The following is a 24,404-nucleotide window of genomic DNA, read 5'->3' on the forward strand; positions in this document are numbered from 1 at the left end:
ATCTTAGCACAGAACTCAGAACTCATAGTAGATGTTTAAAATATATTTATTGATTGACTAAAAAGATATTGCTTTAATTAACTTACTGGAAAAGAAAGTGAATTAAAAATACATATTGCCAGGTTGTGACATGTAGCTGAGCAGGCATCTTGTTTGTCAATTTTTGTATTTGTATTGCTTTTTCCTGGACCTTTCAAGTTGGAATGGGAACATGTTCTTGGGGCTATAAGTTTTCCCATGCTATATAGACAGAGGCTTCCTTAAACAGAGTCATGAAAAGGCAAGGATTGTGTGTTTAATTGAAATAGGCAGTCATTTAAGTGAAAGTGAGAGACTGTATACCAAGACATGAAATTCTAAGTTGTGGTATTAGAAACAGAAGTATATGTCATTACCAGGACAAAGTAGTTTGAAATGCCAGCAAAACAGTTTTGTTTGAGATTACACTGGTCCAACTGAAATAACAGAGAAAATCATTTATAGAAACAACAGCCATCTGTAGGTAGCATCAACTAGCTCTAGACAAGTACTATATCTATTATATGTATGTATTATATAAAATAATATATATATATATACCTATATGAATTACAGCTCTAAATTAAGCAGAAGGCCATTGGGCTGAATTGCACTTAGGAAATCATATAATTTTTTTTTTTTTTCAGATTTCAGACTGCTTAGTACTACAAATGCCCAATTCAGTATTAGTAACATTATGATGATACTATTTAGCCTCATACCATGGAACACAAAATCCTCATAAAAATTTCAATTTTATAAGTAATCCAAAGGGAAATTGAAGGACATGTGATGGTTTAAGAAGGCTCAGGATATTACTAATAATAACAAAGATAATCAGAAAATCAAAAGAGGGTGAGTTGTCATGTAGCAAGAATGATAGATAACTTGTGAACAGGTACAATGGAATATTGTATCCTGAAATATCAAAAGAACTAGGAATAGGATTCCAATACATTAGGTATATGCTTTATGAAGTGTTTATGAGAAAAAAGTTCACAGAATTTAAATGAAGGAATATGGAAGGAATTACCCACAAAAGTGAAATCATAGATTTATTAAAGCATCAAAAATTAAGGTGAAAACTCATATTACTATTTCCCTATTACTACATTTAATAAATTACAAAGATATGATAAAGTTTGAGATTTAATGAGGTAATATATGTGGATTATTTTTAGCTCCTTAGAGGAAAGATACTATAAAAGTACAATGTACTTTGGAACTTTTGAAGTAAAATATACTATGGAACAACTAGCATCATAGACATGTATAATGTTGGCACTAAAGATGGCATTGTAATTACCTCTAATATGATAAGCTCAGGGGAAGCTTTGAAATTGTTGCTAATGAAATTTAGGCACTAGATAAATAGATCTGAGGTAAAGAAAGGAAAATTTTCAGGTCATCCTAGACTGCTGTACCCAGTGTAGCATCCCTGCGGTAAGTAGCTGTTCCAACCCTGTGGAGAGCTCCAATATGAATTGCTTCTGGCTTTCAGCACACACCTGCCAACCTTTTTCTGTCTATCACCAGTAGGGAGTAAAAGATCATAGGAGAGGTCAGCTAGCCTTTATTCTTGAATCATAATTATATCCCACCTCTGCTACTGATTTCGCTGTGTTTAGTTGTATAAAATTTCATGAAGGAGGTCAGCTTCCTCTTGCTTGGTTTGTGTCCTTAGATCTGTTTATTAGCTTGCTTACTTAGACTTTGTTTCTCTTCAGTTCCCTTCTGTTTGATTTGGATATGTTGTAGTTTGTTTACTCAGACTCTGTTACAACAACAAAAAAAGATTTTTTACTTTCTTATTCAGTGGATGGACAGAATGCTTATGATATTCAAGCCCCGTTCTACTGACATCTTAGGTTTTTTGTTTTTGTTTTTGTTTTTTTGCTGAGGCAGTTGGGGTTAAGTGACTTGCCCCAGGATCACACAGCTAGGAAGTGTTAAGTGTCTGAGACCAGATTTGAAATCTGGTTCTCTATCCACTGTATCACCTAGCTGCCCCTACATTTTAGCTTTGAACCTGCTCATTGGATAGACATTGGATGACATTCTAATTTGTGTCACGGATTAAAAGTTTGGGAAATATGACTTTATACTATAAAATGGTTTTTTAAAATGCTAAATCTTTTCTGTTGGACCCCTGCTTTGCAAATGTAGTATGATTTTTATTCAGTTTTTAACCGCATAAAGATAGTATGACCTTCATGATTGTCTCGTATCATACAGATCACCCTTCAGGGGTCCTCAAACTACGGCCCGCGGGCCAGATGCAGCAGCTGAGGACTATTATCCCCCTCACCCAGGGCTATGAAGTTTCTTTATTTAAAGGCCCACAAAACAAAGTTTTGTTTTTACTATAGTCTGGCCTTCCAACAGTTTGAGGTACAGTGAACTGGCCCCCTATTTAAAAAGTTTGAGGACCCCTGCTAGGTTCTTAAAGATTATGTGAATATAGCACAAGTATTGGCAGGTCCTATTAAGTTGAAGAGATTTTGAATACAAGTTTAGTTACAAACTATTTTTTCTAATCTGAGGATCAGTTTAGCAAAAGTATCACTAGATGAGATTTTTTGGCTATAGCAATTCATTTACTAAAATGTGCAGGGATTGTGATCTATGGATAAAGTACCTGTGCTAATTAAATCACAGCTCTCTTAAAAGTATTAAGATATAGGTAACTTAGAATAGCTAACAGAAGACAAACATGATTAGAACAAGTTTAGGAATAGTTCAGATGCTTTGAATGGAAATCTTTTGAATAATATTTGAATAATAATAAACAAGATGGAATACAAAATGAAGTAAAAATGCATCATAGCACTTTAGATTCACCTTCTCCAAGAAGCCTACAATTAAAAATGGATATATTTATGCATACATATATATACACATACATATTCAGATATCTATAATTATACACACACACATATATATATATATATATATATATATATATATATATATATATATATATATATCGATATCCATTATGTAAGGCTGTGCTACATTTATTTGTCTTCTTTCTCTGAAGATGGATAACATCATCATTTGTAGGTCCTTTCCTTTCCATATTTTTCTAAATTCACCAACTTATCATTTTCTACAACATAGGAATACTATACTATCTTTAAATAGCTTAAAACAATATTGATTAATATGACTAGCATATAGTATAGTTTCCCTGTTTTTCTCTTTTAGTAAAATCTGTTTTAGCTTTAATTTTGTCTGAGTCCAGTGATTCCTACCTCTGCTTTTTTTTTCTAATAAAATTTACTTCTGATCATTATTTTTATGTTTATGTGTTCTCTCATTTTCTATTCTGGCTGACTCCTTTGCTGCAGTTCCTCTACTATCTTGCTTTGCTATTACTTTACCTACCCTACTTCCAAGAATCCCTTCTTTATCCTCTCCTCTTCCTTTCCCTATCGAATTTCTGCTAATCTACACACCTTATCCTATTCCCATCAATCTATGCACACACATACACACACACACACACACACACACACACACACACACACACACACACACACACACACACACAGTTCCCTCTTGGATCCTCTCCCAATGTGAGTAGAATTCTAAAATTAACAGCTCTCCTCTCCCCAGCTAATTCCTCTGTATCAGTTCTTATTCTTGCGCTTCATTCTTGTAACATAATTACTCTTTTTATCTTCTTCTATACATTTTTGCTTTTTAGAGTCATATTATACTCAGTTCTACTCCAGTTTTACTTTCAAATACGCAGTTACTTACTAATGGCAATCTTATGGTTTACATTTCCATGTATAAAACAGTTTGTCCTTATGAAGTTCCTTGAAATTAGTCTTTGACATATACCCTTTGCTTCTCTTGAATCTTAAGTTCAGATCTTTTTGCAACAAAATCCTGAAAGTCTGGCAATTCATTTGAATATCAGTATCTTTTTTATACAGGATTATATTTAACTTTATTGGGCATGGTATTTTTGGCTGCAACTCTTATTTATTTTCCTTTTCAGTAATGTTTCAAGACCTGTGATCTTTTAATGTAGCAGCTGTTAGATCTTGTATGATTATAATTGTGGCTCTGCTATATTTGAATTTGTTTTTCTTATTGCTTTATAATCTTTGTTCTGATGGTTTCAAAATTTGCTGTGATGTTCCTGTAGATTTTCCTCACAGAATCTCTTTCAGGTAGTGATTGGTAGATTTTTTTTTTCTTTTTCTATTTTCCTCTTTTGTTCTAACACTTCAGGATAATTTTCTTTAATTCTTTCTTCTGTTATTGTTTCAAGATTTTTTTTTTTTTTGATCATAGCTTTCAGATAGTCCAGTTATTCTTATTTTTTCTCTTTTTTATCTCCAGATCAGTTATTTTTTCTTTTAAAATGTCTCACATTCTCTTCTGTTTTTTCATTCTTTATATTTTGTTTTATTATTTTTGGTATTATAACTTTGTTGGCTTCCCCCTAACCCAGTTCCACTTTTCAGAATCATTTTCTTCCTTAATATTTTAGATCTCCTTTTCTAGTAGGTTTCTTTTCAGAATTTCCTTCTTTTTCTTAGATTGTTCTTTTTTTTAATTTTTTTAAAGTATATATATATATATATAAAATTTTTTAAAGTATATATATATATATGTTATATGGTTCAGTAGATAGTGCTGGGCCTCAAGTTAGGAAGATCCGAGTTCAAATGTGATCTCAGACACTAATTTTTTGACCATGGGCAAGTTTCTTATTCTTTTTGCCTTAGTCCACTGGAGAAGGAAATGGGAGACCAGTCCAAGACTCTTACCAAGAAAATCTCATGAACAGAATTGGTGTGCTATGGTCCATAGAGTTTTATACACACATTGTGTGTGTGTGTGTGTGTGTATAATGTATGTGTGTATATACACACACATATATTTATCTATGTAAATAGATTATTTGTACATAGATAAATCTATATATGTAAATGTGTTTCTACACACATATCTTTTATTAAATATTGTCCAATTGCATGTAAAATTTTTTTAACATTTTTATAATTTTTAAGTTTCCAGTTATCTCCCTTTCCATCCTTCTTCTACCCCTTAAGAAGACAAAGCAATATGATATTAATTTTACATGTGAAATCAGATAAAACCTTTCTATATTAGCCATATTGCAAAAGAAAATACAAAAATACGCCAAGAAATATAAGTTTTTTAAAAAAGTTTACTTCCGTCTATGCTCACTGTTCATTAAATCTCACTGAAACTAGATAACATTTTCTTAATGAGTCCTGTAGAATTGACCTGGATTATTGTCTTGGTGAAAGCATTGCTGAGCAGTGTTACTACTGGGCTTATATCCCAAAGAGATTTTAAAGAAGGGAAAGGGACCTGTATGTGCAAGAATGTTTGTGGCAGCCCTCTTTGTAGTGGCCAGAAATTGGAAACTGAGTGGATGCCCATCAGTTGGAGAATGGCTGAATAAATTGTGGTATATGAATATTATGGAATATTATTGTTCTGTAAGAAATGACCAGCAGGATGATTTCAGAAAGGCTTGGAGAGACTTACATAAACTGATGCTGAGTGAAAGATCAGGAGCAGGAGATCATTATATACTTCAACAACAATACTGTATGATGATCAATTCTGATGGACATGGTCCTCTTCAACAATGAGATGAACCAGATCAGTTCCAATAGAGCAGTAATGAATTGAACCAGCTACACCCAGCGAAAGAACTCTGGGAGATGACTATGAACCACTACATAGAATTCTCAATCCCTTTATTTTTGTCCGCCTCCATTTTTGATTTCCTTCACAGGTTAATTGTACACTATTTCAAAGTCCAATTATTTTTGTACAGCAAAATAACTGTATGGACATGTATACAAATATTGTGTTTAACTTATACTTTAACATATTTAACATGTGTTGGTCAACCTGCCATCTGGGGGAGGGAGTGGGGTTGGAAGGAGGGGAGAAATTGGAACAAAAGGTTTTGCAATTGTCAATGCTGAAAAATTACCCATGCATAAATCATGTAAATAAAAAGCTATAATAATAATAATAATAATAATAATAAAGCATTGCTGAGGATAGCTAAGTCTTTCACAGTTGATCATCATTGCAATATTATTGTTACTGTGAACAAAATTTACCTGACTCTGCTCACTTCACTTTGCATCAGGTCATATAGATCTTTACTCCACCAACAATGTTGTGTCCCAGCTTTTTCATGTCTCTGGCATTTGTCATTTTCCTTTTCTGTCATGTTCATCCTGATAGGCATGAGTTGTTTTACTTTGTTTTTCTCTAGTCATTAGTGACTTAGAGCATTTTTCCATTTGGCTATTTATTGATAGCTTTCATTTCTTCTTCTGAAAACTATCAGTTTATATTCTTTGACCATTTATTGATGGGGGAATAATTTGTGTTTTTATAAATATGAAAACCTTTTTATATTGATCCCTCACTTTTAGCAGTTTTAGCAGGTCCCCTAGACATCCATCCTAATTATCATTTCTCTTTCTAATAAGTAGTGATGATTGTTAACCATTACTTTCAGAGAATTTTGTAGTATAATGTGGTTATTCAGAAGATGTGCCTTTTGCATTTCTGTGCCATCATTTGAAGGTTTTGCATAGCATCTAAAATTTTGGACCAGTTTCTCCCATCCATTTGAATTCTTATATTTTTGTGGCAAAGACTTCTCTAAAAGTAAATAGTTCAGCATCCACCAAGAAAAGAAAAAGAAAATCCATAAGTCCACATGAGATTTACTAAATTAGAGAATATTTTTAAAAGGCCTCCAGAAGATGAGATTTAGGAAGGATGATCTCATTCTCCAAGTTTGTATCCAAGTTGGAGGAGTGATTTGCCAACTCCAAAAATGACTTCCTAACTTTTCCCTTTGGAACAATAGTTCTTATCTGATGTGTGTTTTTTTTTTTTTTTTTTTGATTTTCAGAAATCCCCAAGAGGTGATAAATAGGTAAAATGTTATTAATACCATCTATCTTAGAAGTATACATACATACATATTACATAGTTATGTTAATTATAAAATTTGCATTAACTAGCCTTACAGAGTTCTTATGGGAAAATTATTTTGTAAATTGTTAAGCTCTAAATAAATATGAACTATTTTTATCATAAATTATTTGCAATAAAGAAAATTATTTAGAAGGGGTCAATAACAATAAATTTGTAGTCAGTGGACCTGGGTTCAGTTGTAACTTTCCTACTTAAATTCCCTGTGATCTTGGCTAAATCATTTAACATTTTTGGGCCAAAGTTTTATTAAATAAAAGGGTTTCCATAAATGATATGTAAGGTATTTTCTGCTTCTAAATCTGATTCTATGACTCCTCCTCTATTAGGCATATGTGGAGGGACTATATTTGAATATAGTAAAACTTTTTTACAAATCCATTCTTAAATTTAGGTTTCTCTAATTCAAACGGTCTTCTCTCCTTCCCCTTCATTTAGTTCAGATCAGCATGTTTTCAAAATATTTGAATACTATAACAGATCTTCTATAGTCCCTCTTATTCACCAGCTTTCTTTTATCTGGACCCAATTTCTTTAGCTTGTCTTTTTAGATAGCCTCTCAAAACTCATTCATTTTGATTACTGCCAATCCTGGTTCGTTCCAAGTTTTCCCTCATTAGTTTTTAGGCCCTTATCTGATTGTTACTGTTCATTCATTCAGTCATGTTTGCCTCTTTGTGATCCCTTGGACCTTAGGTCACCAGGCCCTTCTTTCCTCCATTATTGCTCAAAATCTGTCCAAGTACAGGTTCATTGTTTTCATGACACTATCCATTTTATTGTCTACCATACATACTCTTTCTTTTGCCTTCAATCTTCCAGTGTCTTTTCCAGTGAGTTACATCTTCTCATTTTGTAATCAAAAGTAGCTAGGTGTCAGCTCTCAGTATTTAATCTTCCAAGGAATAGTCTGAATTAATTTCTTTAAGTATTAACTGATTGGATCTCCTTCTACTCCAAGGGACTTTTAAAAGTCTTCTCTTGCTCTGTAATTCAAAAGCATCAAATTTGCAGTACTCACTTATAGTTCAACTCTCACAGCTATACATTGCTACTAGGAAAAAAAAACAACCTTTGTTGACAAGGTTTTATGTCTTTTTTAGTATGCTGTCCAAATTTGCTATAGCTTTCCTTCCAAGGAGCAAGCATCTTTTAATTTCATGACTGCAGTCACTATCTGCAGTGACTTTTAAGCCCAAGAGCACAAAATCTGACATTGCTTCCATTTTTTCTTTCTGTTTTCCAGAAAGTGATGGTGTCAGTTGTCAAGATCTTGGGTTTGTTTTTTTTTTTTTTTTTTTTGATTCTCCTCTTTCACCTTCATCAAAAGGCTTCTTAACTCTTCTTTACTTTTTAATACATACCTGAGTAATGCTGAGCTTTGAGGATGAATTACTATATTGCTATTTTCTTATCAATTTTTTTTTTTTGACAAGGCAGTTGGAATTAAATGACTTGCCCAAGGTCAGACAGCTAGCAAGTTTTAAGTGTCTGAGGTCAGGTTTGAATTCAGTTCCTTCTGATTCCAGGGCTGATATTCTGACCATTCTGACCACTCTATATTGCTATTTTCTATAGAGAATGGAATGTTTAATGTTATCACTTTAGATATAGGTCTGCAAGTTTAGGATCCAAGAAGCTGTTTTCTTTTTTATATTAGGTACATTGTCTACCACCAGGGTGGCCACTTGCCATTTCTTTCATAATGCTTTCCCTGCTACCACTTAAACTCCATGTGATTTATCCCTTACCTGATCCTTTGGCATATATACTTCTAGTTAGCATTTCTATTCTATTAAAATAATACTTATCTAGGTACTTGCCTTATTTCCCTGATTAGATTATTTGTTACTTAAGATCAAAGACCTTTTTCTTATACTTTTTTTTTTTTTTTTTTTTGCTGAGGCAATTAGGGTTAAGTGACTTGCCCAGGATTTCACAGCCAGGAAGTATTAAGTGTCTGAGGCCAGATTTGAATTCAGGTCCTTCTGATTTCAGGATTGGTGCTCTATCACTACACCAACTAGCTTTCCCAAGAACTTTTTTTTGCAAAAAAAAAAAAAAACAACTTTATATCCTCTGGAACATAGTAGAATTACACACAATAAGGGATAAAGGCTCAGTAAAAGTTGAATGTTGAATATTGAAATATTTGTGGTGCTTTTTTGTTGTTGTTGTTCATTGTAGCAACTTCGCTCCAACATCCAACAAATGGAGAAGCTATGTTTGAAAGTCCATACAGATGACAGGGGAGTTCTGAAAAGAATGATGGACCCTGTTAAAGAAGCAGCTTCAGGTGCCATAGCAGAATTTCTCCAACTTCACTTGCAGTCTGCAGAAGAACTTAAAAATCAGTTTAATGATGATGGAACCTCACTTCAATCTCCTTTGACAAGATCAATGACTATAGGAGGTATGTATTAAGCAAAATATTATTTTAGATCATGTCAGTAGCCACTTTGTTTGAAGGAACAAAACATGTTAAGACTGGAAAAGGGAAGACAATAGCTGTCTTTAAGTATTTTAAGGGCTGTCAGTTGGAAGAAGGATTAGACTTTTCCAGAGGGGAGAACAAGAACAGTCGATGGAAGCCCCAAAGAGACCAATGTAGGCTTTAATTGAAGAAAAACTTCCTAGAAATTGGAACTGTCCAAGAGTGAAATTGGCTTTCTTGAAGGGTGGGTGAGCTCTTTCATCTTGGAGGTCTTCCTGCAGAGACAGGACAATTACTTGTTAGGAATCTCCATTATAAAGTAAAGATTCCTTTCCTGTATGGTTTAGAATAAATGGCCTTCCGAGGTCCATTCCAATTCTCAAATTCTGTGATTCTGTGAATTCCTTATTGTCTATTTATAGCCTAGTCAAGGCTAATGTTTTTATAATATTGAAAGGTACTTTCTGTTACATCTGTCTGAATTCCAGGCCCCTTCTTCTACCCAGTTTCTCTTTTGTGGCTGAAAAATAGGCCCCTCTTTTTGCTCAGAAGTCATTTCCTAAAGTTCTCCTTCTGAAATTCCCCCCCCCCCCACTTCCTTACAATCAGATTGTTCATTTTTATATTTGTGTTAACTAAATTAACTGTTGCTTTCCCCCATATTGATATGGAATTCAAATTATTATTTTAAGAAACAAACAGGGCTTCACTATTTTCTAATTCATATTTTATAAAAAATGGTTCTATTTTCAAATGTTCTGAAATCATTCCACTCTAACTGTTCAATGGTGGTAATTAAGAAGAAAACCAATTCTATTGTAGAAATATAATTGTAGAATCATAGATAGAGACTGCAATATAAATGTGCTCAGTAAACATTTTCATCCCATACTATTGCTCTTATGTGAGTTAGGCTTCATTCTGCTATCTTGTAATAGCAGAAAAAGCTGAATTTCTTTGAATAGCTCCTCTCTAATTCTGTGATCAGGAGGCAAGCTTGTATATACCTAGATAACATGACATTTGAGATTGTAGTCATATCAGTTATGGTAGACCTGATGATTTTGTAACAATGAAACAGGACAGGACAACTAAGCCATAGGAAAAACAAATAGCAGCTTTGGTCATTAGTTCTAGGGACTACATCAACCTCTCTCAAATTCTGATCCTGCCTATAGGAGATAAGTAAAAGCAAGGAGATCTTCCATTTGGTGTTCATTATGCTGGCCAACTACAGTTACAGAGCTCTTTGGGAATGAGGAAGAATGAAAGAACCAATGAGATCTCTTCATGTTGTTGTTCAGTCATATTCAGTCATATCCAACTCTTTTTATGACCCCATTTGAGGTATCTAAAGATACTGGAGTGGTTTGACATTTCTTTCTACAACATTTAAGTAGGAGAGTTAAGCAACTTGCACAGATTGACATGGGTGGTAAGTCTCTGAAGTATTTGAATTTTAACTCGGAAATCTTCCTGATTCCAGATCTGGCACTCTATCCACTGTACTACCCAGCCACCTCGTTTTTTATAGGGGAGCAGATTCTTAGTGTCTTTTGCTGTTGGATTTTTGTATGTGATTATTTTCTCTTATGTTACATGTGTCCCTTGGAGAATCTTGTGTTCCAGACCACCCTGTCAACCGCTCATGGTCTTGAACATAACAAAAATCAAAGGATTTGAATAATGATGAGCTCTTCCCTGTTCTCTTGAATGTTACTTTATCAAAGGCTTCATCATGGAGCTTTTCCCACTGTGTCTCCTCACCTCACATCTCTACTTCCTCTCATCTCTAACCCTAGATAGGTCCGAAAAAGGCAATACAGAAATTTTATGAATAGTAGCAGAAATATCATGGAGGAGCATAACAATTCCTGTACACTCTTCAGCTGCAGTGGCTTTGCCTATCTGAAGCCACCAATTTCTCCTCTTACATCTCAAAGACAATAGAAAGAGAAACTGTTAGGTCAGTGTCAGCTTCCCAGCCTTGTTCCTATGTTTTGGCAAATTGGAGATTCTGAATCAGAAAGTTCCCTTGCTGGTGATTACCAATATTTTAAAGCCAAGATTCTTCTTAGGTTTTGACATCTTCATAGAAAGCAGTAGCTTCATTTTGGATATGTAATAATTATGACAAAAGGCAGCATGACTCACTGGACAGAGGGCCAACTTTGGAATCATGATAACTTGCATTCAAGTCCTGCTTTTGACTTATATTAATTTTGTGACCTTGGGCAACTCACTGGGTTCTTCATTGCCTCTTGGCAGTTGTCCAAGACTTTTAATTGCACAACAGTTAACAATCTGTCTTGGTAAGGGGAATTTCTTTCCTCAAAGAATCTTGTACAGAGGAAATCACAGATGAAGACCAATAACAATAACATCAAAATGCCTTTGCCTCAGTTTCTCCCTTTTGGTTTACTTATAACCTACAATTGTATAAAAGGAACCCAAAATGAGTAAGATTAGCATTGGATGACCACATGGAAAATAATTCTCTTATTTAAAATATGTCAACATCACAATAATGTCAAAACTAGTCTAAAATGTTTTTTTAGGGAAGGGATTAGAGTACACTATGGTTCTGATTAGTTTTAAAAAAATTTTTTTCCTCTGCTAAATCAAAGTAAATTTGGCTTCCAAATTAGAGGAATAGAACAAAAACATTTTATTAGTTATTTGATATACCAATAGCATCAAGCTTACGTAGTCTACTGAAAAATTTAAAAACTGCTTTAACAATTGGATTCTTTCTCCAGTAATATCAAAATGTCCTTTGGACTGAAATGCAAAATTCTTAATATATGCCAAAGAAACATAGAGTAGGAGGGCTTTTAACTTGAACTTGGAGGTTACATGAACTAATGGATGAAGCTGATACCTACAGATAGCTTGATCTCCTCCCAGCATGACATGCTGAGCATAAAAATCTCAAAAAGATGGCTGTTGAATATAATAAGAGACTCAATGACATTCTGAATTTAAAGTTCAGTGGGAAGAATATATCTAAAGCAATTAATATTTATACAATACCAATCTTACATACACTTTCAGAATGGACCATAACAGATTTGAAAAATACCCAGACCAAAAAACCCATATAATTTTACCCAAACAGTATTTAGCACCCTAAGGTAACTATGGAAGCACTGCATCCTCCACACCATATAGGAAGAAGAGGTTTGATAATTATTCTTTAAACACAGGAAAGAAAGATAAAAATATGGAGAAATACTTTAAGGATATTAAAATTGATAACAGGCATACAATACTATATTTGTCATTTATAATAAAGGAGTCTATGAAACCACTGAGATAAAAGAGTGCTGGGAGAAGCTAGGTGGTGCAGTGGATAGAGCACCAGCCCTAAAGTTAGGAGGACCTGAGTTCAAATTTGACCTCAGAGACTTAAAGTTTCCTGGTTGTGTGACCCTGGGCAAGTCACTTAACCCCAATTGCCTCAGCATTAAAAAAAAAAGTGCATCAGAAAGCTCCTCTTCCTTAAATGATATTTGGATGAATTCAGGCAACAACAGAGAATAATTTATAATCAACCTATGCAAATGTCCTTAGAACATTAGGTTTTGTTTTTGTTTTGTTTTTTAATAGCAGGATAATAACTTGTCCTCAGATCTTTTTTATAATGGACTCCATCAAAAAGGATGAGAACAAGGATGATGATAGCTGACATTGATCGTAGTTCTTTAGAGTTTACAACTCACTTTACATAAATTACCTTATTTTATGTTCACAATAACCCTCTGAGGTAAATGAGGTATTTTTCAAAAATTTTCAGGTGCGGAACTGAAAACTCAGAAAAGTGGACTTGTCCATGATTACATTCATGGGCGTGATTCAGATTCACTTCTCTTTTGACATGAAGTTATACCATTGTTGCCCATATTAGAGCAGAGGAATGAGACTATTGCTTACATAAATCAGTGAATTTTTCCAGTTAAGAGCCATTTTGACTAGGATGAGGCAGTTATTAATTTTCTCAAAAGATTAAATGAGGAGCTGGAGGAATGGGTAAATTTCATGAGAATATCAATCTACTTCAAAGTGAAAGAGAGGGTAAATTTGGGACCCAGAAGAGTGTGTGTGCCACTGGGACATAAAAGATTGATATGCAAGAGAACTCTAAAATTCTGTTATTACATTCAGCTCAGCAATTGCCTAGTTCAGTACAAAGTGTGGTAGACTTGGAGTAAAAAGACTTGGATTCAGATATAGGCTCAGATACTTAACTAGGTAAAACTAGGTAACTAGTTTTAGGAAAAAACTGCTAGTTATAGAGTAGTCATTTAACCTTTCTTCATATGGAAAATGCTCATTAAATTAGTTTCACTCTTTAACTTGCAATATTGTTGTGAAGAAAATGTTTTACAAACTTTGAAATATTATAGAAACATCATTTTCAGGATTGGTATCATCAAGCAAACTATAATTTATGGTAATAGAGAGAGAGAAAAGAAGGAAAAAGGCTTTGACTAGACTATTAGAGTGAATTGGAAACCTCAGTATTCTGTGTTGTGACATCCTTGCTCCATCAAGGTCTGAGTTTTTAATATAATAGTGGTGGTAGTGATCACCTGACTGTATACTCCAAGTAAAAGGGTTTTCATGTTAATTGAAAATAGGAATTGAAATTTTTCCTGATTGAAATAAAAGGGACGCCCTTCTAAGACTGCTGTATAGCAAGAGCTCAATTTTGAAATCATCTTTGGAGAGAGACCACAACATAAGAAAACCAAAAGAAGGTAGATTTTGGACTAGAAAGAACAACAAAATTGACTAATAAATTGATACTCAAGATACTCCTCAAGATAAGGAGATGGTATGAGAGCACCTAACTACCCTTGTGGAATTAAAATTATCTGGCCTTGAGTAACCATATCTTTGGATACTTGAAAGAATTGGAAGAAGTGATTGCTGAGTCATTGTCTATTATTTAAAAGATTCTCAGAACTGTATCGTCATAGGATTGGAGAAAGACAAATGTTTCACTGAAGGAAAAGAAGGAGGAGGAGAAGCAGCAGCATGACCTCAATTCCTGGAAAATTCTAAGACATTAAAATTCTACAATATTATTAGAGATATGGTTAGTGAACATCTAGAAATCTAGCAATCATCCTACTCTGAAATTCTCTGATTCTCCAAGGTCCTCATGGAGGATATGGCTGACCTGGCAATGAGTACATCAGCGTGAGAAGCCTTTATACAAGACTGATAACCGTGATGTTGATGGCTTACATTTACATAGATCTTTACAGTTTACAATGGAAATCTTCTTTCATAATTTTCTTGTGACATGATTAATACATGTGTTTTTGTTTTTTATTTTGAAGAAGAGGAAACAAGTTCATAGAAGTTGTTACTTGCCTACACTTTGTAAGCTGCAGAACCAGTATTCAAACCCAGATCTGCTGACTCCTCAATATTCCATTTTACTTTGTTGCTTTGAGAATGAGAATAAGGAAAAATATATCTAAGATAAGGGTTTGTTGGGTTTTTTTTTAAATTCAAGTTTTTATGCTGAGTGGAGAGAACATTAAAAGAGAAGGTACAGAAGCTGGTAGTTCATATATCTTGGCAGGACCCAAAAAGTATAAAGATAATATAGGAAATAATTAAATGATCTGTTAACACAATCCTACCTTGTGAGTAAATGGTATAAAAGAAATCTACCAAAAGATCAGAGCATGAGACAGGTCATAGAGGTCTTTACTTATGATTATTTGCTAGCTTAGGAAAAAGGTGATCAGCCAGCAGCAACTCGGTGTGGAATTGAAGAGAGACCTTTATGACTGCTAGCTGGCACCCCATAATTCTATCTTCAATCCCATGAGTGACAAAGATGGACCTTGGGGGAGGGAGTTAATGCTATTACTATTCTAAAGAAATGTGGGCAGCTGAGATGCAAAGGCAGCAAACAATATCTCAAAACAGCAGGTGCAAGGACTAGTTCAGCCTTTCTTCTTTTATGAGGCTTGCCTTAGGTAGCACAAAAGTCTAGTCAAAACATTAGGTTAGTGTTTGGTAGTCTGGCCAATTGTTGCTGTTCAAGAAACTATTTTTGGAGGATGAGTTAGCCAGATGACACTTATTTGTGATCGAATGGTGTGACATTATTGATATGTTGTTCTTTGCTAACTATCTATGTATTTATTTTTGTATTTCTTTGTGGAGCATTTATCATTGAATGTTAATCTGTGTGCCATAGTGGGCACACAGTGCAATAAAGAGTTTGATTGGCAATTAATCTGCCACAAATTCTTTGGTTTGCCCTTGACAGCATGTTGCAAACCTTCCCCTGCTCTTTTAGTTATGTATGCCAGTGGTCAGTGACCAGTGGGCTTTAGTAGTCAAATGTCCTTGAGATCTTAATGTTCAGGAGGAAAAAATAAGCTGACTTCAGACTTCTTAGGCCAATCATCATAGAATTTCCCATCACTAGCAGCTACCTAGCAACCAGAAAATTTGAACTCGGCTATTGCATTTTCTGTCTCTATGAGATTATCTTAATACTTCCATCATTTTCATGTTGTTACACTGATCTCAGCACCTTCAAAGCCACTTGAGTCCACTTCCTCCCCTTCTTAAACTTATGTAATCAGGAATTATGTGATCCTAGAGCTAGTTAATCAAAACATCTTGCCTAATTCAATTGACTTTAGTAGTAAGTATTGTTATGCATTCAGTCATATCTATCTCTTGGTGACCCTCTCTGGGATTTTCTTAACAAAGATATTGGAATAGTTTACCATTTTCTTCTTTTTAGAGCAGTTAAAACAAAGTTAAGGACTTGCCCAGGATCATACAGCTAGTGAGTGTCTGAGGTTGAATTTCAACTCAGGTCTTCTTGGTTCCTGACCCAGTACTCTATTCACCAAGCCATCCAGCTTCTTCAGCTTTTGTTACATAGTATGTCACAATTATATAGCACTTTTAAAGTTTTACAAAATGTTTTCCTCACAGCAGTTCTGTGAAGTAGAGTGCAAATAACAAAATGAATAAAGAAGTTATTAGGTGCTTATTATGTGCATTATACTGTTCCTGGTTAAAAAAAAAAAAAGTCTGTGGTCTCAAAGAGCTCACATTGTAATGGGAAAGACAGTATACATAGAAAGTTTCAGTTTCATGTCAAATGGAGAGGCCTGATGACCTTAGGGTACAGCAGCAAAGCAAGTGGTCATCCCTCTTCTTGAATGACATTTCCACTGACAAAATCCTTTCTGATAGTGAATGTTTTGACAGTAACAAGGACTTTGTTGGCAAGATCTTTCTTTTTTAGAAAGATCTTTTTTTAGAAAGATTTTTTTACTGCATAAATGGCAGTAGCACTTTCTCAGGAGTAGTTGCCAGGATACCATAAGGTCACTGGTCTGAAAACTTTGCTTTCTTAGTGTTCTTGGGTATAGAGATTGGTGGTCAAGGTGGTAGAGCTGGTTTGACTTGCCTGGCCCGTGCTGCTTCCCTTCTCCCTCTGGATGCCTTGGCTGCTTCAGCTAGGCTGGCTAGTTATCCTGTGGATAACTACGAGACTGAGGCAGTGTTGAAGGATATATATAAAATATATATAAGGATATATATAAAAAAAAAAAACATTGTTCATTGATTAGTAAGAAATCTAACATTTAGAGCCACAATGATCCCTTGGAAATCATAGTCCCATTCTCTTGTCAGGAATTGAAAGAGAGGTTGAATAAGGAAATGAAAAAGAAAGAGCCAAAACTAGGCCTGGGCTACTATTGCTAGAGCAGTGGTGTCAAACTCAAATAAAAATGGGACCCCGAATCATACATCCTTAAGGATCTCTCTGACCACATATTGACTTAGAAAACCACATTAACTTTATCTGTGTTCTATTGTGTTTTTATTTATTTTGTTAAATATTTTTCAATAACATTTTAATCTGGTTTGAACTTCTTTCCAGAGCATTCAGGGTATTAAGTCTCAGTGTGCTGGCTGTTGTTTGATACCTCTACATTACATCATAAAGGAGAAGAAATAGAGGGTGTTTTTTTTTTTTTCCTCTACTTTTCTGCTTTTGAAGGTCATAGAACTTTTTGACATGGAAGAAAATCCATAGATTAATAACCTCACCCAAATGCAATTCCTCAAAGAAAAAGCCATTTCATTATAGTGCTAATTTTCATGAGGCATCAGAGATAGATTATACAATGTATAATCTTTATTAAATTTCATGAGGAAATTTTTAGTTCCTCCTTAAAACCAGTTGTAAACATGATCTTACCTTCACTGTGCGTTCATTGCTATCCTTGAGGATTAGAAGATCCTAGATCCTGGACTAGTAGGAATGGGTTACTTCCAGGTTGCTTTAAATCCCAAAATATTATATGTGAACAACTGTAGGAGAAAATTGCAGAAATAAAGGAAAAGCTTATTGTTGCTGCCTATTCTTACTCTGTAATATAAAGTTACATTTGTCAGCTGCCAGAATTCAAAATATAAAGACTTGGCTTTTACTGGGACCTGAGACGATATAATAGTGTTTGGAAGACCCAAGACTTTTTTTTTACTTGGTGAGCATTGTGAAGAGCCCCCCCTCATTCCCATCCTACCATATCCCTGCTAACTCCTTGGACATCTCCTTCTAGGAGTCTCCAAAATTGCCTTAACATCCCAGGAGATTCTAGTGACAAGTGCTATTCACCTTTCTTATTACCATTGTCAATCATAATGATAATTATATTCACTGATTGTTAATCACACAATAAAAATTTATATGTACTTAATGTTTTAATTTCAGAGTTTTAATACTTTATGATTTTTTTTTAATAAAAGTTATTTCATTTAATTCTCACAACAAACATGTAATGTAGGACAGGCAAAAGATTCAGAACTATAAGTGACCTTATGGTTAATCTAGTCTTAATTATCTCATTTACAAATGAGAAAGTGTTTTAGAGAGTTAAGATGATGACTTGCCCATCATTGTATGTGACAAAGTGACCATTGGTAGAGCCAAAATTCAAACCTAGGTACTCGGCACACCTATCACTCTTTGCATATACTGTCTCCATTTTACAGATGAAGGAAACGAGACTCAGAGTCATAGTGACTTTTCCTAAAATCACATTTAGGGATAGATATAAAATTTAAATTCTGACTTTAGATTCAGTGTTCTTTCCACTACATTAAAGGTAGCCCTCAAAATTTTATTGTGATTTAAGGCAAACTGTCATATATTCCTTGTGTCGTTTCCTCCCATTCTTCATACTTTCTCTTTCTTTCCCCTTGTTTTTGCTTTGGATGTGCAGTTCCATAATGACATAATTAATTATGAATATGTTTATTTGCATATAATTTATTTTCTTTAACAATTTTGCCTTAATTTTAAAAATTAAATCTGTATTATAATAGATAAATTAGAAACATCTCTAGAGATTCAGAAATAGTTGTTACAGTAGTATAATCAAGGTTAAAATGTACAAATAATTTCCTTTTTGCTAATAAGAATTAAAAAGATGTTTTGTTTTTTCTAAATAATAAAATAAGTCCATTAATAGAGAGGGTACCCTTTGATGGTTTAAACTGTTCCTTTTGTCCATAGTTCACAAGATAAATCTGCCAATCTTGCTCAATCTTAGAGAAACCCCACTGTCTCACCTTTGTCACTAGCTTCATTTTTGGCATATTGCTGCTTCCCATCAAGAGAATTAATATGTTTCATATCATATAAGTAATATGTTTTATGTTTGGGAAAATATATTGAAATTCAAAGCTACTCCGTGTCTTTTTTCTTTCTCTGGATCTCTGTACTCCTTCTCTAGCATACAGACTTTGCTAGCTTAAAGAAAATAAAATTTTATTACATTTTAAACAAATGGTTACAAAAGAAAAAAATTCAATCTTAAAACCGTTGCAAACTTGAGACTAGAATATTAAATTTGATAAGATATGAGATTTTATCATATGTATAACAAGGTAAAAAACAGATTTGTGAAGCATGCAGATACTTCTGTATTATGTCTGCTCAATACTAACTCTGGGAGACTTGTATTGGCACTTCCTATTGAAAGCCATCGATTTATACTTTTCTCAGAAGTTTTTTTTTTTTTTTCCAAGCTAAATTAAACCTAAACTCAGGGACTATTTAGAGGTTTACATTATGATAAGATTTCAAACCTAACAAAATATAGAAAACAATGGAAAGATCCACTCATTTAATTTATATTTACAATTAAACTCTTTGTGATATATAACAAAGTTGCCTGAAAATCATAATTTTGTGCATAATCTTTCTGTGTAAAAAGCCCTGGACTTGGATTCAAAGAATCTTTGTTCAAATACCAATACCAATACTTGTGTGTATGCACAGTTTTGGATGATTCAATTAACCCTCTGGGGGCCACATCAATTCTCTCGAATATAAAATGAAAGAAATGGCCCATGTAACACCTATGGTTTTTTCCAGATCTAAGTCTATGATTTCATGGACTCAAGATAAAGTCACCACTGTTAATAAAGTTCAGGGGAGACAGAGAATGATTTGCGGACTATTTATTAAACATATATTGTTGTCCCAACCAACATTATTTTATAGCAGGAAATCTTAACTATGGTCCATGAATAGATTTTTGGGATTCAGGTGAACTGTGAATTTGGAACTTTTAATATTTTGATAACTGTTCTTAATATAATGAATTTCTTTTGTAATCTTATATTTTTTCATTTTTATGTATTTAAACACAGTATTTGAAGAAGAGTCACCAAACTGCCAAAGCGGGGCGGGGGGGGGGGGGGGGGGGGGTCTGTAATACACAAAAAGTTAAGTACTCTTGTTTCATTGTAACATAGTTAATGCATTTTAAGCAGGCCTTATTATTATTTAGTACCATCTTGCTATAATGGTAACTTATTTCTGGAGAATAGAGTGTGTCCCACTAGGAAGTTTTAATATATTCAGGTCAAACAGAAATCAGTTGTGGGTCTTAATAGTAGCAATGATTCACAAGGGACATCTGCAGGCAAGCTTTCCTTTCCCATCCTTTTGTGCTATTGAGTATATTCCACCTGAGTTGAAATAGATATTCCTTATTAGGCTTTAGGGGATGCAGTGGGAAGGAATATGGGGGTACAGTGGGCCACAAGGGGAAGGTACAACATTTTATGAGGGACTAACATACGGTTAATGGAGAGCTGCCTTTCTTTGTGCCACATCTCCTCTCTTCTCCCCCACCTCTCCATCCCTCATTGTAGGTCCAATTAGAGAATTAGAGGGACATTTATGGGGCAACTTTCCTTTATTCCATCCACTAGGTAAGGAACCTTCAGTAACTGGGGAAGAGGAATTTGTATAAAGAGGGGAAGCCATATCACCATTATAAAAATTATATAGAATGTATCAATTTTTTATAGACAAACTATATTCATGTTTATAACTCAGTTCCTGTGTCTCCTTTAATTTTTTTTTTGGGGGGGAGCTAATTAATGTTATTAGATATAGAATATTTGTATATAATACAAAAAATGATTTATGCCTTACTTTTGTTAGAAGAAATGCAACTTTAAAATAAATTCTGGAATTTAATAATGTTAGGTGTTACATATTCTCTTAATCTGTTCTAGTTGTAGTTATATATAATCTGTTAAATCAGAATGGTAAGCAAACTTTAATCTACGTCAATTCATACAAAACAATTACAAGTTTATACCTTGTGTGATTGAGATAAGAATTCTTCAGTCTTTTTTTTTCTAATGGTAATCTCTCCCTATGTTTTACCTCATCATTTACGTAGCAGTCTAAAAAATTTTCACTCAGTAGGTCCAATCACTGAGATGATGTTTTCTAACCTAACTTGTAATATATGAATTATGAAGATCACAGTAAATTGGGTTGGCTGAGTTTTAGCTGCCAGTCATGCTTTACATTGATTTAGTGATTCAAGGTTTAAATTCACAACAGCATTTTTGTGAAATAGAATGGACTTCTTTGTTCTAAGCAACCTTTTGAACTAAAATGTATACGTAGTTTGGTTTTAAGCAAGACGCAAATGGCTTAAGTTTTTTGTTGTTTTTTTAAAAATTATTACTGAGAGAAGTTTTGTGCTTGTTTAAAATGCCAAACATTTCCTGTCTCTGCCTTTTCAAATGAATATTTTTATGTGGTTAATATCTCCTTATGATTATATATCCTGTTGGAATCTAATACATTTTTGTCTGTTAATGGTTTGTAGAAAAAATGTCTAGAATAGCAGCAAAATAAATATCTCAGTGTATATATTTTTTAACAGTATTAAAGTAAATATTTTGTAAAGTTGTCTTCTTAGAAATTATGGAACCCTTTAAAGAAGTTGAAGACAGGATTTCATATTATGTTATTAATTTTAAGTAGAATGAAATTACAAGATAATTTCTATATTGAACTGAAATGAAAAGAAAATTTCTTTGTTCTATAACTTAGACTAAATATGAAATTGCTGTTTTAAGCAGTTACAAATCCAGCTAGAGATCCTAAAATACTAGGAAATTAATAGTGTGATAAAATTTAAAAGTTAATTTGAGTCGAATGTTTTTATTCTGCCTTTTAATCCATAAAGTCAAGTAAAGCATATTAAAAAAAAAATTAAGGTTCAAAATTAAAAGAACACCGTCAATTCTGACAAGTCTACAACTTACCCTTTCATTAAATTATCCCTTTTTATCCTAGTAAATTATCCTAGCCTTCCTGAGTATTTCTTAGGTATCATTTGTCAAATAGAGTTTTTCTTGAGAGAAAAAAAATTTGATATTCATATTTTTGAAAGTAAACATAGTTCTACATCTCTGTAATATATTTCCTCTTTAAGAAATATGTAATACTCAGCATTTGATCAATTGAAAAACATAAATTACCTGAGAAAGAACTCCCTATATGATAAAATCTGTTGGAAAAACTGGAAAGTCTACCAAATTTAGGTTTATAACACATTTTACATCTTATTCCACAATAAATTCAAAATAGAATTCATAATTTGGATATTAGAGATCATACTATTTAAAAAATTAGAAGAGAATCTGGATCCTATGTCTTTCATGGAGACAAATTCTAAGTAAAATAGATCATTTTTATTACATTAAATTTCAAAGCCTTTTGCACAACAAAATTAATGCATTTTGCATAAAAAAAAGGAAGGAGTATATACTGAGGGGAAAAAATTTTTTGTATCAAATATTTCTGGAAAGATTTTGATGTTCAAGATATATAGATAACCAATAGAACTACATATCCAAAAGCCATTCCCCAATAGTTTAAGCAATTAAAGGATATAAGCAGTTTTCCAAGAAATTGCAAACTATTCGTAACTATATGAAAAAATTGTTATAATCAAAATAACTCTGAGGTTTAACCCCAAAAATAGTAGATTCACAAAGATGATAAAACATGGGAGTACTTGGTGTGGAAAGATGAGAACATAAATACATTTTATTTGTAGAGTGTGAATTAGTCAAACCAATGTGACTAAAATATTCATAGCTTTTATCCCAGAGATTCCATTGTTCGGTTTATACTCAGAGAGGTGACTGACAAAGATCAAAACTCCATATTCTTCACAATGTTTGCAACAGTACTTTTTGTGGTAACCAAGAACTAGAATCAAAGTAAATGCCCATTTATTAGGTAGTGGTTATATACAAATTGTGGCACATAAATATCGTGAATAAAACTCTGCTATAAAAAACAGTAAATTAAATTTGTCTTGTCATGTGATCAGCAAGATGGAATGGAGGACTAGATATTTGCTCTGATCCTCTCATCTCCCCAAAACCAAAACTTTGAATGAAAGATACTGAAACTTGAGCTGTTTCCATGATTTAGGACAGCTGGAATCCAAAAGAAGGTCAAACAAACCCTGAACTGAATCGGCACCCCTTTGCTACCTTCACAAAATAACTGAAAAACTCAAAACACACTTCAGTCTCCCTTCCCTGTTTTTAAGGTCATGAAATCCTGGGTCCAGGCATCAGAGTTCAACTCCCCTTATCTTTGCAGTTGCCTAAAGGAAACTCACTGTCACCACACAGCCAATATCATGGTGAGCAGCAGAATGTTGCAAAAGTCTTTGCAGGAGAACCAAAAACATAGATAGGGAAAGAGGTAGGGCATGTATCTGGGTTTGAACCTAGAGCTCAATAACACATCCTATCCCCCTGTTTTCCCAGACCCTCAAGAGACTCAAAATACAAAAATTAACCCTTTAGCGCCTATATAACAGCTCTTTCTCCTCTGCCAGAGATAGATCAATGGAACAGACTAGATAAAGTAGAATAAAAGTATTAGAATTTAATAGCTTAGTTTTTGATAAAGTGGATAACATAATCACTTTGGAAAAAAAACCTCATTATTTAGTCATTTTTTTCTGCCCATTTCTATTATACATGCCAATTATATATGTAAGATAATTTTCCTTAACCTTCCTCCGCCTTCCCCTGCCCCTCTGTGTATTCCTCTTCCTCTCCCTTCTCATTCATCTTTTAAAATCATCAAAACATAACAGGACTACTCCCAGGCCTTCTGTATAATTTTTACAATCCTTAATGAAAATCAGATTCAAAGGCTACACATATTTTACCTCTCCATGTTAGAATGTAATTAGTTTATTTATTCGTAAGATTATTTATTAGATAGATTATTTATTCATGCTTGTCTTTTTAATGTTTCTCATCATTCCTATGTTTGCACTTCATGAGTTTCTAGTTCTGTTGTTTTCATCAGGAATGCTTGGAAGTCTTTTTCATTCAAGGACTATTTTTTTTTCTATAAGATTATACTTAGTTTTGCTGGGTAAGTTATTTTTGGCTATAAGTCTGTATCCATTGCCTTCTGGAATATTGTATTCTAAGCTCTCAGCTGTTTTATATTGGTCACTACTAAATCATGTATGATCCAACATGACTAATATGTAAATATGTTTAAAATTATTGT

General features: G+C 33.6%; 1 protein-coding gene across 5 annotated transcripts in view; it reads left to right on the forward strand.

The window, feature by feature from the left end:
• STX17 (syntaxin 17) overlaps positions 1–24,404 on the forward strand; it is a 68,789-nt gene that overhangs the window by 34,388 nt on the left and 9,997 nt on the right. For all 5 annotated transcript variants that reach the window (XM_003761837.4, XM_031945534.1, XM_023497694.2 and 2 more), the window contains exon 4: positions 9,226–9,451. In XM_003761837.4, coding sequence (XP_003761885.1) covers positions 9,226–9,451 — 226 coding nt within the window. The remainder of the gene's footprint in view (positions 1–9,225; positions 9,452–24,404) is intronic.

This window comes from Sarcophilus harrisii, chromosome 1, assembly GCF_902635505.1.
Source record: "Sarcophilus harrisii chromosome 1, mSarHar1.11, whole genome shotgun sequence".
Taxonomy (NCBI): Eukaryota; Metazoa; Chordata; class Mammalia; order Dasyuromorphia; family Dasyuridae; genus Sarcophilus; species Sarcophilus harrisii.